Source organism: Polyodon spathula, chromosome 14, assembly GCF_017654505.1.
Source record: "Polyodon spathula isolate WHYD16114869_AA chromosome 14, ASM1765450v1, whole genome shotgun sequence".
Classification (NCBI taxonomy): domain Eukaryota; kingdom Metazoa; phylum Chordata; class Actinopteri; order Acipenseriformes; family Polyodontidae; genus Polyodon; species Polyodon spathula.
The window spans coordinates 2400223-2417719 of NC_054547.1; the positions used below are offsets into that span (position 1 = coordinate 2400223).

Here is a 17497-nt window from a genome sequence, read left to right on the forward strand (position 1 = left end):
GGCAGCAGAACTCAAAAACTGTTAATTTACTGTCAAAAGGAATTATCATCAGTTGCTACCTACTTTAAAATCTGTCTACTAATAAATCAGGAGTATTGTCACTGAACTAAATGTGTAGGTCCCTTAACTATTGTCAATACTGTTTTAATTCATTTGAAACACACTAATCCCAATGCACCGTCACTGGCAAGCACAGCTAAGTGCACAGTTATCCTGATAAATATCTATTGGTGTGTATTGACACTTTTATAGACACTTTTAGATGCTGTCATAGAAGCTTCTGATATGGTTGAGTGATAAAGTCTGACCCTCTCGGAAAAATACAGTTACTGAATCAATTAGTAGACAGTATGCTGAAGAGATAGAAATGCAGTTTAGAAAATAGATAGAATACAGTATATCATATATGTACAGTATATACATCATAATAATGATTAACTATGTCGTAAATGACACCACAAACACATTCATAGATTTATATAGAAATAACGAGTTACCATAGCATAAAAGCCTATAAGTACCTCCACACTTTCCTTGACAAAGGTACTGTATGTTAAAATTAATGAAATGGAAGTTGGCTTTTTTGAGCAAAAAGTTGCGTGTGTGCGTGTGTGTGTGTGTGTGTGTGTGTGTGTGTGTGTGTGTGTGTGTGTGTGTGTGTGTGTGTGTGTATTTCTGTGCTGTTAATTCCTTAATGCAGTTTGAAATGTATTAGGTAACAGTTTCAGTCTCAGTGCCCGGTGCTTCAAGTGTACCCCTGATGTCACAGAACAAAACTCTCCTGCTGATGCAGTTTCACTTCAGTGCTGTTAGTGTGCAGTCAGATTCAGTACAAAGTGCTGTCCTTGTGCATTACAGTGTGGCTGGATAGCGATGACTGAGAAATGAGCACCTAAAGAGACACACCAGGGGTCTGTCTTAAGGGCAGCAAAATATCAAGCACAGGGCAGCGAGCAGCTTTCATAACACGTCTCATTTAAACCACCAGTGAGCACCCTGTGCTTTGGTAAGGCGTTCAGTGATTTAAAAGATAAATTGCTATTTTATATTCTGTCAGTTTTAGGATGCTCGATTTTGCAATAGCAAATTCATTTGTCTCTGGCAAGGTATAGGGCTGAGTCATAGTTCTACATTTATTTCCAGGATTAGATATTTTGGTAACACTTTATATTAAGGTGCTGCTTATTAATGTTGTATAAATATATAATAGATGCTTAATAACTATTTTATAGAGTATTAATAAAGCATTATAGATGGGTTATAACTATGCAATAGCCACAGACAGAATTTTGTTTAAACATCCCAAAGTACAATAGGTAGCTAAAAATTCCCCCCTTTAGAAAAATGTAATTCTGTCTATGGTTTTACATGGTTATAAACCACCTATAATGCTTTATTAATACTCTATAACATAGTTATTAAGCATATATTATATATTTATGAAACATTAATAAGCAGCGCCTTAATATAATGTGCTACCTCCTCAAATGGTCAGGAAGGCAGACATATTCATTTTAGCTTTGATACATTGTTTTTTTTTTTTTTTTCACGCTGTAAATGTAAACATTTTATAAAAATAATGATAATCATCAATCCTGTAAACCTACAGTGGAAGTATGCGGAACACCTTCTCTGTAAACTCTGGCTCCAGATTAGACGATTGTTTGAAAATGACTTTGCACAAAGCAAAGAGGGCTGGAAAACTGCTGACACCAAGCATACTGAACTGGACTGTTTTCTGATGAGAAACTAGTAGGATTGCCTTCTATAGATGAGCTAGATAAGCAATACATCAAAGCAGTTAATAAGACGCAGGTAACCAGGCCTATAGGATGATTAATTTGTGGAGAGAAACAAAGCTGCTGACTTTGAAATGCAACCCACAATGCACCTCTCGTAACTACTTTGAAGATTCAATCCAGAGGTAGAGTAGGACACATTCACAACAGGCAAGTGACAATGCTATTGTAAATGCTTCAGGAATATCCAAACTGCTGTTGTACTGAGAATAATATTTTATTCCTCCCCACTGGAGGACCGAATAGAGCATGTTTCAATCTGACAGTAAAGTTATGGTTATGATTAAGTTAAAAGTTGGGGGGGGTTGGTTTATTTGATTTTTAAGTAGATTGTTTAGAGGTGTGGATCTTCTTAGAGCATTTGGCTTTGGAAGAAGCGGTTCAGAGCAATTTGAGATTAAAAGGATATATCGATCTTTGCTCAAATAAAAGGCACGCTAGTCTTAAATTGAGGGAACAGAAAGCCACTTTGTGACTTGGAACTTGGTATCAGGAGACTAGGCTTCAGGCCACTGCACGGCACACCAGGAGAGATGGGGTTTGATACAGCAAAAACTAGGTCTCCCAGTTTCAAGCAATTGTTCCTGAAAAAGTGGCTTGGTGTTCCCTCAGCTTTAATCACACTCAGTATAATGAATTTTAATCCAACACATTGCAGTCATACACAATGCACAAGGCTTGCACATGACGGCACTATACATGTCACTAGTTATTAATCATCACCTCCTAAACCAAAGTATGTAGGCAGAGAAACACATAAATAAATAAAATTAATTCTGTAGCAGAAGCATAGGTATGCTTGCCACAATGACAGGACAGCAGAACTTAACTGTGCTGTCTAGAGAACATCCTGCCCTCCCCTGAGCTCAAAACAGTTAAACATTCAATATCACAGAGTTCCCAGTGTGTTAGTTACTAAGTCAGGAAGATCCGAATGAAATGTCACATCTTAGTTCAAGTGGAACTGCTTGAGGTTTTATCGCTAGGTAGCCCTAGGCAAGAGGAGCTGATGTTATTTGGCCTGAGGCTCATGAGTCAAGAGCTGAACTGAAAACAAGGACATCTAGACTGGCAGTCTCTACTCCACAGGCCCCTGAGTTTCGTTCATTGTGCAGTTTAACTATTTAAAAAGGGGGGCGTATTCAAACAGGTTCTGCATTGTTCCATGTATAAGAATAGCTCTATTTGCAGTCTGTATTCAGTTCTCCTTCACCCATTGCTGCAAGCTTAGTTGCAGGTTAAGAGTGACAGATATCTGAATATATGTAATGTGGACTCTATTGGTGTCTGTTCCTCATCATTATGACATATTCTATGTGTGATGGCAAATTGACAGTCGGATATATATATAATTATATATTTATTATATGTTGGATAGTTACACATGCAGTAAATGTATTTACATTTACATCCATTCACCCTTTTACCGTAAAGTTCATAATGACGACCTGCCTTGTTTGGACAGTGATACCTAATAATAGGCAGGTATTCCCTGGTTCATACTATTAGGTAACATCCCATTCCTCCAAATTTTAAATGCTGTAATTAAATGTATAATTCTTGTATAGCTTGGTTACAGTAACTCAGGGCTGTATTAGATTAAATATTAATTAATTAATTGTTTGTTCAATCACTTTTATGTTAAGTAAAACACAAGCAATTAATACAAAAACATCATTACTTTCATTAAACAACTTAAATCATGATAACCCTAAAGGCCTCTTTACAGCAGACGCAATGCGACAAGTGAATGTGTAGTACGACACACCGTAACACGACAAAAAAAATAAAATATGTATTTTAATACGAGCCATTCACACTGCCTGGGATGCGACGGGCAACACTGAAGCACTGAAAAAAATAGGATTGGTGTCTATTTTTACATTGTTGTCCTGTGGCAGCTAGGGAACTAAGGATTGCCAAGGAGGTCCCCGGTTCAAATCCCAGCTCAGACTCATTGTGCAACCCTGAGCAAGAGACTTAATCTCCTTGTGCTGTCTTTTGAGACGTTATTGTAAGTGACTCTGCAGCTGCTGCATTGCTCACACACCATAGTCTTGTATCTTGTAAAGCACTTTGTGATGGTGGTCCACTATGAAAGACGTTATATAAAAATAACAGCTTGAATTGTCGAGTACTCTGAGCTACATAATACGACCTGTCAGTTAGTTTCTGCATGGCTGTATTTGTTTTAACTGTCATTTTCTTCTGACAGAGAAAAAGAAAAAAAAAAGATTATTTTGACTGTCAGCTCTTAATATTTCTGACAGCTCGAAGTTAATTAGGAACTTGAGTTTTTTATGACGAGTAGTCCTTGTCAATGGAAAACATGTTATTGCCTTTGAAATATTAAATTACAAACTACATTACCTCGCCAGTTTTCAACACAGAAGCACTCCAGAATTTAAACTTTTGCACTGGCTTGCTGTGGGTTCCTTTTGCCGCCTTCTTTCAGGGACTTTGAGACTCACTGTGTACCCAGCTGCACTCTGAGATCCCACAATACCAAGCTTCTCTTCTGTGGAACTCCATTCCAATTAATAACTGGCATGCCAACACACTTTCCTTTAATAAGTCTAGACTGAAGATGTGTTTATTACTGGTTTTCATTATAACCTTCCTCTTATTTAGTTTCTATTGTATTTGAAACATCCCAGATTGCCTTGGCTATATGCAATTTATAGTTTGTTGAATAAAAAGGCACATTAATGCTAATATTACAACAAACTATATGTGCTTTTATTCTATGTTAAGATTTTAAATATTGTTAGAAAAACCTAAAAGCATTACTTTTTAAAAAGCACTTTGATTAGTCTCCATAGCTCTTCATGTCATACAGAGTACTGCAGTGGCTGAAATGCAGCAATCTATCATATTGTTGTTTAGGTTACTGGTGGAGGCACCAGGCTGGCCACCCACATACTAGGACTTTGAAAAAGACGTCTTGTCTACTTACCAAGCAATGTCTAGTCAGCGACTAATCTGATGAACAGGAGTGACAAGCACTCGTTTGGTGTTTCACTGTTTGGGTTGTCAAAAACATTAGTCCTTTTCTTACTCATTGATGTCGCATCCTAAAATATATCATTACGGAACACTTTTGTCATTCAATTTATGTGATAGGAAAGAGGGGTTTTTTTGTACATGTTATGTACATAGAGTTATTTTTCCATACGGTTCATCAATTGCAAACTGTATAATTTTTTTGTCTGTCAGACACAAAGGTACCCGACCTGGGGTTTTTTTATATATATATCTATATTCTTCTGTTACATATATATATATATATATATATATATATATATATATATATATATATATATATTTTTGGATTTGGATTTTTTACAATTTCATACAAATGAAAATCTAATTGTGCTAAAGATTTACCAGCTGAGGTTGTTAAATGTTTTAAACCTTACAAGGACATTTATGACTTCTCCCTGAAGAAGCTTATCAAAACAAGACAATAAAACCTGATCAACAGTTACCCTTGTTGCTGGGTGACAGGTTCTGTTTTTTCAGTCCGTAAGGTCTGCCTACAGCAAATGCTGGAGGCAAAATGCTATGATCAGAATCTATTTTTTGTGCAGTCAAAAAACAACAAAATAATAGAAATCTTAATTTGCTGCCTGCAGGTGTTTTACAATCGACTTCTGGTACATATGCTACATATGCTCACCATAGTCTCCAAAAAGCTGGCCCAGGGCCTCTAGGGTAACGCTCCATGACAGAGTGCAGTTTATAAACCCTAAGACCTGGCAGAGTAATAGAACACAGATTTCCAGGCAGCGCTATGAAATTCAGTGCCTGAGGACTAAAGCAGGTTCTGCACTTCTTGCAGCACCTCAGACATGAGCTACAGAACTAACAAGCCTTACCTTATAATGAAGCATATAGGCACGCGCCCTGTGGTAGCCATCTTTCTCTCTCTCCCCCCAGGTGTAATGTACAGTACCTGGTTAAGTCAGATGCTTTTTTAAACATTAGTGAGTGCTGGCATGAGAAATCACAGCAGGTCCCAGATCTCTGCAGCCCCCTGCTGCTTTCACTCGGATTCTCCACTTATTTGTATCGATTCTCCCAGAGTGTTAAACCACATACAGAAACAGGAAAAGGAAACGCAAGCCTTGTTACCACCAAAATGTTGGTCTGCTTATATTGTAAGGAAACTAATTAATTTGATGTCTGCAAATGAGTGCACATGATACCAATGTCTATGTTAGTAAGCATTGAATAATTCCAATATTCAAAGGTTACACATCTATAGCGTGAACATTAATAGTTAGACACAACAAATGGAGCAACTAGTTACAAATAGATTTCACAGATGTGACCTGATTTAATGTGTCTGGCTCTCGCAGTGCTCGAGTCTGCGTGCTGAACCATTTGTAATGTTATACTGCCGTCCACTGTTCTATGTTCCATGTGTTTCATCCTTTCTCATTTCAGTGTTGGATTGCATGGATTTTTGTAATTATTCAACATGAGTTTTGGGGTGGGAGGACAGAGTAGTTGGCAGTGGTTCTGAGTCTGAGACATGCCCATGCTATCACAAGGAGGTGATGAGGAAATAACTGTACAGTACATGGTGTCGTACAGCAGCAAGATGGAGACAGATATAAATAAATAAATAAATAAAGGAATATCAGCCTACAGGCTATCACGTAGACATAAAGGCAGAGGGCAGGACAGCCGGATGGATGCTGCACAATAGACAGTGGCTTCCCTATCCCAGGAGGCATCAGTAACCCGAGGCCCACTATTGACTGCAATGATGCTGTAATTATCTGCCTGCCCTGACTCACAATGGAAACCATTCTCTGTGGCCTGTAAGCACAAAAAGGACACTAAGACGTTAGAACAGCTTCAACTTTATTGTACTATCAAACACCATTCTAGTGGCCAACAGCAGCTGAGCCACTCTGACTTATCATCCACGTATTATACAAGCCCAGCCACCTCTTAGACAGTCAGTAAACCATTATATATAGACTGTTAGCATGGTCACTTGCTTATAGTAGCTGGCTGTGAATTACTCTGAAACTCCATGTTGCTGCAATAAAAACGTGGGTTCTGTCTCTGATACCATAGGCATCTATCACCATTGTATGATCTTCATGTTTCTGCACTGCAATGAGCAGAAATCCTATGTGTCATAGTACATCTTTATGTGTAAGTGGGTAACACTTTACATTAAGGGCCTGGTTTTGAAAAAGGGCTAAATAACCTAGTTTTATTTTGCCCCTTTTGAAAATCAGGCCCTATGTGTCTCTAATTACTGTGCATTTTAGGTTAAGTTTAGAGTTAGGGTTAGGGGAAGGGTTAGGGTTAGGAACAGGGTTATATCATGCAAAATGATTTACACATTAAGCACATTGCTATGCTTAATAGCATTGTAATTATGTGTAAGTACACATGTACACTACACTATTTACTATGTAGCTACTATATAAATAAACAGTAATTAGACACTATAAAATGTTACCTGTATTTAGTATTTTCCTTGCTAACAAGTTCAACTGATATATTTAATCGAACAAAGAATCAAGTGTTTATCCTGCCCGACGCCATAAAGCCCAGAAAGATAAAACCTTAGGGTGAGTCACTGATTGACTGTGATCATTGCATGTTGAACTCTGCTGAATGTGCAGTTGTCTCTGCTGAATGCTGCCTAATTCAGACTGCATGTGACTTGGAGAGCACATGGTCATGATTATGCCCACTTAAACTGACTTCCCTCTGTGAATATTAATTTGGTAGTGCACGTCTGCTAACCCCAATGCAGTGACTTTGCCTTCTTCACCTGCAATTAACATTTCCTTCAGCTGCGTCTTTAGCGCTGAAGCTGGCCCCCTTCATTCCAGGCATCAGAAGTCCACTGAATTAATGCAGCAGGTCTAATCACAGGTTATCGGTATGTTACGTTATAATAGAGGGGTTAATGATTGCAGTTCATTGGAAAGCCTCATTTTTCTTGGTTTGCCTGGTAAAATAAATAGGTTGGATGTGCACTGCCATGTATCCCTTTCAGTGAGAGGCTCATTAATTTCACTTTATCATAAGGTGCTCTTCATGTCAATGGCTATTTGGAGCCAATCATGACTTCCAGAGTAAGTAATGATGGATACGACCGAAGTAGCAAAAAAGATTGTTCTTGAATGCTGTTGGAAAAGGGGGCCTCTTTGATGTGTTCCAGTGAAATCGAGTCAGTTTTCAATCTCTCTCACTTTATTATCACCAGCTGGAAGGAAAAATCTCCATAACAGGTGCTATTAACCCTTTCACCGCCATGTGTCCCGACCCCTGTAGAGTGGAAGCTGTTACATTTCAGTCATGTGTGGGTCCATATCACCCCCTGGCTGAGCTCCAGACCCCTAGTCCATGAGGAACTGGGCTCAGCCCATGCATGCTTCATTCACCTGAGAGATAAACAGCCATCACACAGAAATCATTTTTAGAGATTCTGGCCTGGGTCAGGACCACTATAAATGGTCAGTTTCTTTAACAAGGAACACATCTTATTCATAACCCCCAAAATCACTGTGACTTCAACATTTCAAACTATTGTATTTCTCCATAACACTTTTTGATGGTCCTTATTAAAAAGCAAGCTTCATGACGTTTAGGATGTCTGTGTTTTAGGATACCAGCTGCCTGCTGTTCAAAGGTACAAAGGTAATTATTTCAGTATCCTGCTATAAACTAGACGCTCGGTTTATTTGTACTGGGTCATATTAAAACTAATACTTGAAAAAATAAATCGTAGCTGTACTGCTGTATATTGTGCTACAACTACAGTAGGATTACAGGAAGTGTTAAAAACCAGAAAGCAACAGCATCTTGGTATTGTTGGTGTGCACTCATTATAGCAGACTGGACAAGGTCACAGTGTTCTTTTCTGCTTGCTTTTTCTTCCAGGTCAGGATCGGAGCGAGACAGGTCTGATCAAACGCTTTAAGGGGGATGGTATTCGGTACAAGGCTAAGCTGATCGGGCTTGATGATGTTACAGCAGCAAGAGGAGACAAGTTATGCCAAGATTCAATGATGAAGCTAAAGGTAGGGTTTTTTTCAATAGGAATATATTGTACTTGCAATACCATAGACTGTGGATTTTAAACAAGATATTTATCTCTACATTTAACCAACAAGTAATCAATGCTTCTTATTTAACTTTTCACAGACAACATACTTGATCAAAGACTTTTAGCCTTGTCAGGCTCTTGCCAACTTTTGCATTTACTACTTCTATAATTATGTGTGTTGACTATTCTTTTGAACAAGATGTCTGGTTGTCTTGTGCAGTAATTCTACATTCCCCTGTTTGTCTGCTGCTTTCACATATTGGGGAATTTATTTGTCAAGCATTTTGCACATGTTTGATGTATCCCCCATTGAATGCTCATTATTATAACATTAATCTGTAATGTGCACCTTTTTTCCCCCTGAAAGACATTAGCGCACCTGTTGGAAATGTGCATACCCTGAATGTAAAACTAAACCCAGTTACAGAACCCTTCCTGATCCCAGAGAGTCCACATGACACTTTGACCTTTAAACTCTAGTATAAAAGCAGCAGTTGTGTGATATCTTTGTGATCAGGAAGCTTTGACACATGGTCAAAAACAAAGGGTGGTTTGCATCCTGGCTGTGCAAACTCGACAGTCTTCACTGGGGACTCGAGGGAGCATTGTATTGGCTCTGAGGCTTCAAAGGGTTAGGGAGGTACACCTGCAGGGCTGGTCTTTGTCCTCCAGAGGCCAGTAGCTTTCTGGCATCTGCTCTCAGTTCCTGAGTGTAGAAGAGGAAGCTGGCTTGGTTGTGGGATCAGAGGACCCCCATTGAACCTTCAGTTTTCCTGAGCTGTGTGGGTGTGAAATTGCTGCGGTGAGGAGAAAAAATTATTGGGCATTCTAAATCAGGGAGAAAATTGGGGGTCAAATAATTGGGCACTCTGAATAAAAAAAAATAAAAACAAAAACAAATGTCAGTCCTCAATACAGGAGCAAAGGGAACTGAGGACCACTCACAACGATTTCACATGTTTTCAGCTGTGTGACTTCCATTCAATAGGCTGGTTGCTGATCACTGTGTATTAATCCTGCATGCTGCTTATCCAGGAGCACTGGCAGTAGCAGTGTGGTGAGCCTGCCTGCAGGAATGCTAGCTCAGCTGGACTTCCATTCAGTAGGCTGGTTGCTGATCACTGTGTATTAATCCTGCATGCTGCTTACCCAGGAGCACTGGTAGGAGCAGTGTGGTGAGCCTGCCTGCAGGAACACTAGCTCAGCTGGACTTATAACAGGTTTTGCATGCAATAATGATTGAATATTCCTAAGAAGAGGAAGGTGATAAATAATACATCTTTAAAGCAAGCATGGGCTGTCTGCAGGGCATGTGGGGGATTCAGATGCGTGGTTTGATTCCTTTGTAAACCAGCACTTCTGTTGGCTCATTTCAACTCAGAAAGGGGGAAGGAGTAGAGATTTACAGTGCTGAGGTTGGGAGGAGACAGGGCGATATCACAGAACAGCATCACAACAGGACACTGGATGTGTTTTTCAAAGCATTTAAGGGCAATAATCCCCTAGTTTACCCTTTCAGTCCTGAATTTGTTTGAATGTTTGTTGAGTTGAAGAAACTCCTTTCTTTAGTATACGTGAGAATAGGACAACAATTGTTTTGTTATACATATATTTATACACTACCTTAGTCTGGGACCTAGGTTCCAATGTGATTTCCGTCAGCTTATGTTAAAATATGTCACTAATATAGACTTTGAGTAAAACCCGCCAGGACTGAAAGGGTTAAAACATATTCAAAACGGATCAGAATATTTAATATTGCAAAGAAAGTTAAGCCAGGAGCAATCTGGACGTTTGCTAATTTTTTTTTTTTTAAAGGAAAATATTCCTGGAGTACCCATGATTCTGTAATCCAAAAACAAACACCGGGACACTTTAAATTGTTCCACAGGAAATTGTTACTGTGTTAATGTGGTAGACCTTTCATTGATATAGAACCATTTAATAAATCATTGAAAACAATCAGAGTTACAGAGATGTGTTTGTAACGTTTCTACTGTACTGTAATCTATACTCAAACTATATGATGTTACTCATTGTAGATCAAAGTTAAGCTGCTCATTCTGATAATTGAGGGAATACTTTGTGCTGCTACAGTATGAGTTTTTCTTTTTTAATATGCAGAGAAATTGGGTCATTTCTCTTTGATATTCCCCAAATAATTTCCCGGAAGTCTTATACATTTGTCACTACATCCAAGATGACCTCATTTAATTTAAATAAAAAACAGAAATGCTACTAAGCCATTGTCAGGTATCGTATTCTTCACTGTAACAAATGTTGCCATTTCAGTGAATAATTGTAAAGTGCGAGTGGCATAAGCAATAAAGGATAAGCTAGCCTAGGAACACAAATAGAATTAATCCCGCTACTACTGTAGGAGAACATTTTAATAGTATGTGTAATATATTGGTATTAAATTAGTGTGTGGCAAAACTACCACTTTCTTTGTGATAATTATTGGCTGTACACATGCAGAATTCAAAGTTCAGCATTTAAGGAAATGTTATAAAACAAAATGCTTGCAGTGCCTTTTAAATGAAAGGCTATTAATTAAATACACATTGCTTTACCTTATAAGGCAATGTTGTTCAAGTGCAGCACATCTAGACTTGCTACCAACCACTCCCCATCCAACATCAAGAAAAATGTCTTAATCAATAATTCTATACGCTGTCTAAGGGTCAGGGGTGAGCATTGATCTGCCTTTGAAGTCAGCAATCGCAGTCTTGAAGGAAATTATGAGATGTCGAGTGATAGAAATAGTTTACTTTTCTGTTGCCCTCAGAGGTTATCCTGATTGGAGAAGAATTTAAAGAGCTTAAGCTGATCGTACAGTCTTTCAATGATTTGTTTTTGGCTTGTAAGATGCAGACAGACAAGTAGAGAAATATGTGTGTTATACATAATAAAATTGAACATCCATATTCAAGAAAGAAAGAAAGAAAGATCAATAGGATTTTAAATAACATTTTAGAAAATGTGCATGCCCATTGACTCAAAATTATAAGAATTTCATTAGAGTAATTAAAAGCCATCATGACGTGGTACTGGCTACCACTGATGAATCAAATATACAACAACTGACTTCTTTTAAGATGTGGGGTCAACATCAAATCCATACGCAGTATGTAGGACCTGTGCAGAGCTCACAAAAACATCTGCTTGTAAATATCTTACTTTTTTTCTGTATATGTAAAATATAGTAATACTTTCTTAACAACAAATGTATTACCATGCTAGCAATTTGTTTTAAATGTGCATCTATACTCTATACATAAATGTATTCCCATACACCTGTGGAAAACAAAATGATCAAACCAGCTGACATTTCATTTTCAGTGACTGTAACTGTATCCTTCTGTAAGGTGTGTTTATCTGAAACAGTCATAGCACTAGCTGCTATGCATTTGTGTTTCCAAAGCTGCTATCTGGACCTTTGATGGGTTTATTGCATTTGTAGTAGATACGTTATCACATTTTTAGTTAAGGATTAATTGCAGATGCAGGAAGAATTTTTTTAATCAATTCAGTTTAGGGAGCCTTATAAGTGGTTATAGACCGTCTATAAACTGTTATAAGAACATGTTATAATAATTTGCTATGCGAATATTATAAGAGTTAAGATACACATATCATTACATGACTGGTTTGTGGTATTCATAGATTGCAGTTGTCTGGGGTGTTGTTACTTTTGCAGTTTTACACGAAGGATTATTTACATGGCAACATTATTCCTTCACATTACTTGGAAATCAAAAACAAAGCACATCATGATATCACAAGTAAAAAAAAGAATTAAAAAAAAGAAATGCTGGCTCTGATTTTTTGTTTTGTCTTTTCTGTTTCCACAGGGAATTGCTGCAGCAGCCCGTTCAAAGGGAGAACACAAGCAGAAAATCTTTTTAACGGTCTCCTTCGGGGGGATCAAAATCTTTGATGAAAAGACGGGGGTGAGTAAAGCAATTTGCATGACGTGGCAAAATTAAAAAAAAAATATTGGCACACACTGCCTCAGGGATCTCGGGCCAGCTCTAGGAATCTCTAAGGAGCAACGGACTGCACAACAAAGGGAACTGTGTGAGCTGCACACAGATAGGATATCGAACTGTGATTAGTATTCTCTATTGCTCGGCTGGGGTAGATTGAATTGAGGGCTTGGTGAAGCTTAAACCTTTTAGATTTTGGGAAAGCCATTATCAATTACTTAATGGAGCAAGCAAAGAAATAAACAGTCATTTCAAAAGCTCCTCCTTCTCTTCCTCATCCTCTTTCTCCTTCTCCTCCTTGGGTCTCTGCCATGCCTGTTTGTGTAGGAAACAGCTCCCAGTCCCTCCGTCTCACTCACATGTCATGTATCCTAGGATTGTGTGCAGGACAGTCAAGGAATTTTAGAACCAGGAAAAAGCAGATAGATCATTCAATGGAGCTATTTACAAAGGTGGGAGGATAGAAAATGTGTACCACGGTGTCACAGAGACGGCCGAAGTGGGCGGCGTCAGAACCAGGAAGTAATGCAATACACAAAACACAGGACGGATGAAATGAAGTGATGAAGACGCCTGTTGGCGCCGGTTTAATACAAAATAAAAGGTTTACACAAACACGAAAAACACAGGACACGGCACTCTACGCCAAAATAAATAGACAAACGAAAACAGACTAAACTTAACAAAACGGTGCACGGACAGACACTGACAAACACGGTGAGCAGATACTTTGTTATTATTATTATTACTACTTTACTTATTTCCTCCGTCTCCAATCCCGTTCTCCGCTCACCGAACACCCAACCCCCAGTATGTGACAACGTGCATCTATATATACTATTGTGCTGGGATTCAATTACCAATTAATTATTCACTTGAATCCCAGCACGTGAATTAATAAAGTGCAATTCCCCGTGCTCACATATTACTACATTTTACTTGCACGTGAAGTGCTGTGCAATCCTCGTGCCTAAATACACATATACATTTTTTAAACACTCGTGTTACACAGACCCGTTTATATCCCGTGTACCAATGTCTATACACCAACATTTAAACACACCACACGCAACACATAACAGATAATATACACAGGGGCGGGCACTTTGTTACACACGGTCACATAATTAAAGGAAACAGACCATGGTAATCAATATTCCTTCACAACATTCAGGTGTTTATATGAAAATCAGAATAATTATCAATTATATAAGAGACAATGACCCAAGCAATTGGTTCTCATATATATATATCACCCCCTAAAACTTTTTTTTGCTTTGCTTCTTTGTGATGAAATTCAGTAATCTAAGTTAATTTTCCAGTGTGGCTTGATATATATAAAGGGTGCACACTTTATCAATTTACTGACAGGGTGTATTTTTTTTTACTCATTTTAGCCTTCTGTGATCCCCAAGCATTCTTCAACAGTAGGCATATATCAAAAGACATATCAGACACAGACAAACAGTCTGGGCCACTGCCTTTATCAGTGTTTGTTTACTTCTCTTTCTTATTGATGTGTTTTACAGTAGAGTTTTTGAAATTACAGAGATAAACAGTCACATAGGAGAGCTTGAGGGTCAAGGAGACAGATGTTTCTACCAGAATGATGATCCTGTTCCACCTCTCTTTCTCAGCTTCATTTCCTACAGAATTCATTCCGCAAATTAACATCTTTTGACAGTTCTAAGTAAGGAAGGATTTAAATATAATAAGCAGCAAAAACACTGAAACTTAGCATTGCTTGAATGTATTTAGAAATGCTCTCTGTCTCTCTCTCAAATAGAGTTCACAGCAGTATTGCTTAGTGGAATGGCAATGCAAACAGTGTGCTTCCTGATTTATGATGCTTCCACCCTGCAGTATGTTTGAGTTTGTTTTGCTTGTTTGTTTGTTTGTTTGTTTGATTGTGTTTTGTTAATTTAATTGCATGTTTTTGCTTGATAAACATGTTGGCAATGGTACAGTATCTACACTACCTCATAACCTCTCCATCCCAGTTTTTTCTTTTAATTTCTTTATTGTTCCAGGGGATAGGACAGTCTTAAGACACGGAGTCTTCATTTGGACAAGCTGTCCATGTATACGTAATGTTTGTAAAAAAAGTCTATGTGAAGGAGAAACACCACTAAGGACCTGAAAACAACAACAGTAATCAAAGTAATTTCTACCCATCTTGCACATCAATAGAGCCACTCAACAAGGCTCAGGAATTACATTTTATCTGTAGAAAATGAAGCAAATCTCTACTATCATTTATTCTATAGCAAGTAGGCTACTTCACTTCCCAAATGCAAACATGTTTTGATTATTATTATTATTATTATTATTATTATTATTATTATTATTATTATTATTATTATTATTATTATTATTAATAATAATTATGCTTGGTTGTGCAGTGCAGAGTGTCACAGTACAGACCTGCACATGCCCTTGAGATTCATTATTCTGGCTGCGATAGCTAATGAAATGAAAGTAAAGGTTGAGGCTGTACTAGCTGGTTGTTAACACAATCCCTGAATAAGAAATGTTGTCTTGTTGGTACTCTGGGAGAAAACAGAGCCAGGGATGGCAACTTAAAGTTCCCAATGATATTTCTACACCCTCTCCCGTTATGAATGTTGTTGCTCACAAATTTCAATGTGTTGGCAGAGAGGAGAACAGCATTGTTCACACACACACACACAGCATCATTCACACACAGCATCGTTCACACACAGAATCGTTCACGCACAGCATCATTCACACACACAGCATAATTTACACACAGCATCGTTCACACACAGCAACGTTCACACACAGCATCGTTTATACACAGCATTGTTCACACACAGCATCGTTTACACACAGCATCATTCACACACAGCATCATTCACACACAGCATCGTTCACACACAGAATCGTTCACGCACAGCATCATTCACACACACAGCATAATTTACACACAGCATCGTTCACACACAGCAACGTTCACACACAGCATCGTTTATACACAGCATTGTTCACACACAGCATCGTTTACACACAGCATCATTCACACACAGCATCATTCACACACAGCATCGTTCACACAGACAGCATCATTCACACAGCATTGTTCACACAAAGCATCGTTCACACAGACAGCATCGTTCACATACAGCATTATTCACAAACAGACCATCGTTTACACAAACAAAGCATCATTCACACAGACAGCATTGTTCACACACGGAGCTTGATATTTCCTCAGTCTGACCTCTAGCCCCTTAGATGTTTTGTGCTTTTGAGGAGTTAGTTTTCTTGAAGAGAAGTGACCTTATTATTTCATTACAAAGGAACCATGCCGCAAAATGCACTGATGTCCTGTAACTCGACTAATCCGGTTCTCTCCTGATCTTTTTGGATGACTGCCAGACAAGCCTTTCTGTATGAATCCCTCCTGCAAGGGGGTAATAATGAAACCAACACTACCATATACAGTAGGGCAGTGTGTTATTCCAGTCATAGCAATTAATACTGAATGGATGGGGAACAGTCTGTTACCAACCAATAAAATACTGGCAACCATGTTGCTTACACATCAACCTTTCTTCATTATCTTTCCAACATTTTTTTACTCTAACTTAAAAAATGTGTCTAAAGTCAGCCTGCCCTTATAAAGTATTGATTTGGAGCCTTTTTTTTCTTTCAGAGTGTGTTTTATTAGCCTATTTGTTTTTTTCTGTTTCAGCTACTTGATTTAAATGTTGATGCAGCGCCTCATTGCTATATGAATTTGGAAGAGCTCCAAAGCAAAAGCTGGGAGCACAACATATTCTTAAACAGCTCTGAATACCAAGTAGGGAATAAAAAAACGTTTTTCACCATCTCAAAAAGACTTCCCTTATAGAAAAAATCCTTGCACAGTCTGTTAGTTTGAGAAAAGACAGAAAAAAACCCTCACCTGCATCTGAGGTGTGAACACACATAAATTTTGGCCAAATGTTTCTGCATTAAATATAGTCTGCTCTCAACTGCCAAAACCTGCTCTTTCTTTAAATGTTGCCATTCTTTTTATATGGCTGGAGGAGGAGAGGGGAGGTAACAAGATGCTGATCTCCGTGTCTAGGGGAGGTAACAGTGTGCTGAGGTCAGTGTCTGCTGAGAGAAACATTTGCAATGCAATAAATCATTCTAAACCCTTCTAATGACATGCTGCCACTGCTGCTGCTGAAATATTAAGGTTAAAAGGCGAAGGTCAATGAAAATCCATATTAGACTGGGAAAGAGATGTTTTTCATGTGCCAGTCGAGAGACATAATATACAGAGCCATTTTTACACGCAACCAAAAATAATGAGCCGTGTTGGTTTCACCTTATGGGCTCTCAATTAATATACACATTTTCCAAAGAAAGCACTGTGCTTGTAGCCCTATGCACCCAAAAATAGCACATTGTCTATGACTAAAGATTTTCACTCCATTGAAAAAAAAAAACATCATCACATTTGCAGACGAGATTGCACAATAAGCACACAGGAACACCTAGAACCCAGATTCTTCTGTAGTATATTGTATGATATGTGTTTGGAATTTGTTTTTTTAATAGCATAGAAAATAACTAGATTTTCACCTTAGTTTAACATGTAGCCTTAGTCAGCG

General features: G+C 38.2%; 1 protein-coding gene across 20 annotated transcripts in view; it reads left to right on the forward strand.

The window, feature by feature from the left end:
- The window catches only part of dab1a (DAB adaptor protein 1a), a 78972-nt gene that overhangs the window by 36222 nt on the left and 25253 nt on the right, over positions 1-17497 (forward strand). For all 20 annotated transcript variants that reach the window (XM_041271121.1, XM_041271118.1, XM_041271126.1 and 17 more), the window contains exons 3-4: positions 8718-8857; positions 12738-12836. In XM_041271121.1, coding sequence (XP_041127055.1) covers positions 8718-8857; positions 12738-12836 — 239 coding nt within the window. The remainder of the gene's footprint in view (positions 1-8717; positions 8858-12737; positions 12837-17497) is intronic.